General features: G+C 40.3%; 1 protein-coding gene across 1 annotated transcript; it reads left to right on the top strand.

Moving 5' to 3' along the window:
- Positions 1 to 265: 265 nt before the first annotated feature.
- Positions 266 to 1,171, top strand: LOC133748050 (vomeronasal type-1 receptor 4-like). Its single transcript, XM_062176572.1, has one exon. The coding sequence runs from the start codon at positions 266 to 268 to the stop codon at positions 1,169 to 1,171; it is 906 nt and encodes a 301-aa protein (XP_062032556.1).
- The last annotated feature ends 451 nt before the right edge of the window (positions 1,172 to 1,622 follow it).

Genomic DNA, 1,622 nt, shown 5'->3' with positions numbered 1-1,622 from the left:
GGAATGTAGGATGTGAACATCTGGGTTCTCCTTCTTCATATCACTTATTTCTGTAGTCTGAGGTTCAAACACTGCCCACTATTCAGTTCCTGGAAGTGGCACAGCCAAGTCTGAAATAGAAAATTTGAGCATTTGTCCTCTGTCCCTAGCACTGAACTGTGAGTCTTCACATTCTTCAAAGGTTCAGTGTTAAAAACACCATGTCACAGTACCATCTACTTATCTTACAGTGGATGCAACCTTACCTAACTGAAACATCATTGACATGTTTCCAGGTGACAAAATTTTGAGCTTCTTTCTCATAGTTCAGGTTTTTATTGGTGTCATGGCCAACTTGTTTCTCTTCATGATCTATATTTATGCCTTCCTAATCCAGCCTCAGCTGAAGAAGCCCATAGATTACATTTTCATGCACCTGACAGTGGTCAATATTGTAACCATTGTGTTCCAGTCAATACCAGATATCGTGTCATCCTTTGGAGTCAAACGTTTCTTAGATAATGCTGGCTGTCAAACTACTTTTTACATCTACAGAGTTGCCCGGGGTCTTTCCATCTGCACCACCTCTCTCCTGAGTGTATTTCAAGCCATCTCTATCAGTCCCAGTCATTCTAAATGGGCAAGGTTGAAATCTAAGCTGTCTCACTGGATTTTCCCCTCTTTCTTTTTCTTCTGGATCATCAACATGCTGATCTACATACACATCATTGAAACTGTAAGAGCCAAATGGAATTTCACTGTTGTTGGTCATGGATTTGTTCATGCATACTGTCAAACCAGGCAGTCTGGGGATCGCCATAAAGGGTCATTTGTAAGTGTCATGCTGACTCGTGATTTCCTGTTTGTGGCACCGATGATCATGTCCAGCCTCTACATGGTGGGGCTCCTCTACAGACACCACAGGAGAGCTGGGCACATCCACAGCTCCAGCCTTTCCAGGCAGACGTCTCCAGAAAACAGAGCCACCCACACTATCCTTTTGCTGGCATTTTGCTTTGTGTTCTTTTACTTTTGCAACAACTTTGTGTACACTTATGAATTTTATAAACCTGAGAAAGACTCAAGGATGGTGGGCATTACTGGAATTTTATCATCATGCTACCCAACATTCTGCCCATTTTTGCTGATGAAAAATAACAAAAATATTCCCAAATTGATTTCTTCCCTTTAATGATGAGAATGCCTTTTTCTCCAAGAGCTCTCCTTGGTTGATCTGACATCATTTAGCCCAGAGGAGTCCATAAAGATTTTATGAGGAAGCAAAGGCAGGTGACCATGGAACTACTCTCACTTGAAGTATTCGGCTCATTTATGAAACACATTTCAAAATGTTAAATTGAATCAATATATAAATTTTCAAACTGTGTACATGTTTAAGTTATGCTGTGGGTATAATTAACATGTTATCTATTATTAAAGCTAAATTCCTCTGCTTTTAATGCACCTACTAGAAAATGAAAAATTGTATTTGGTGCTTGCCACATATCTGTTCAGCTCTGCGTGCTCATAAGTACTTCCGTATTCACTTTCGAAATTTTAACACCCAGGTCTCATTTTTCAGGGACTTGGCTAGAGGTTGTGTGTGCATCAAGTGACCTCAGGAGATAAAACACAGGAATTCC

The sequence above is a fragment of the Lepus europaeus genome, chromosome 19 (genome assembly GCF_033115175.1).
Source record: "Lepus europaeus isolate LE1 chromosome 19, mLepTim1.pri, whole genome shotgun sequence".
Taxonomy (NCBI): Eukaryota; Metazoa; Chordata; class Mammalia; order Lagomorpha; family Leporidae; genus Lepus; species Lepus europaeus.
This window is presented reverse-complemented; position numbering and strand designations above follow the sequence as displayed.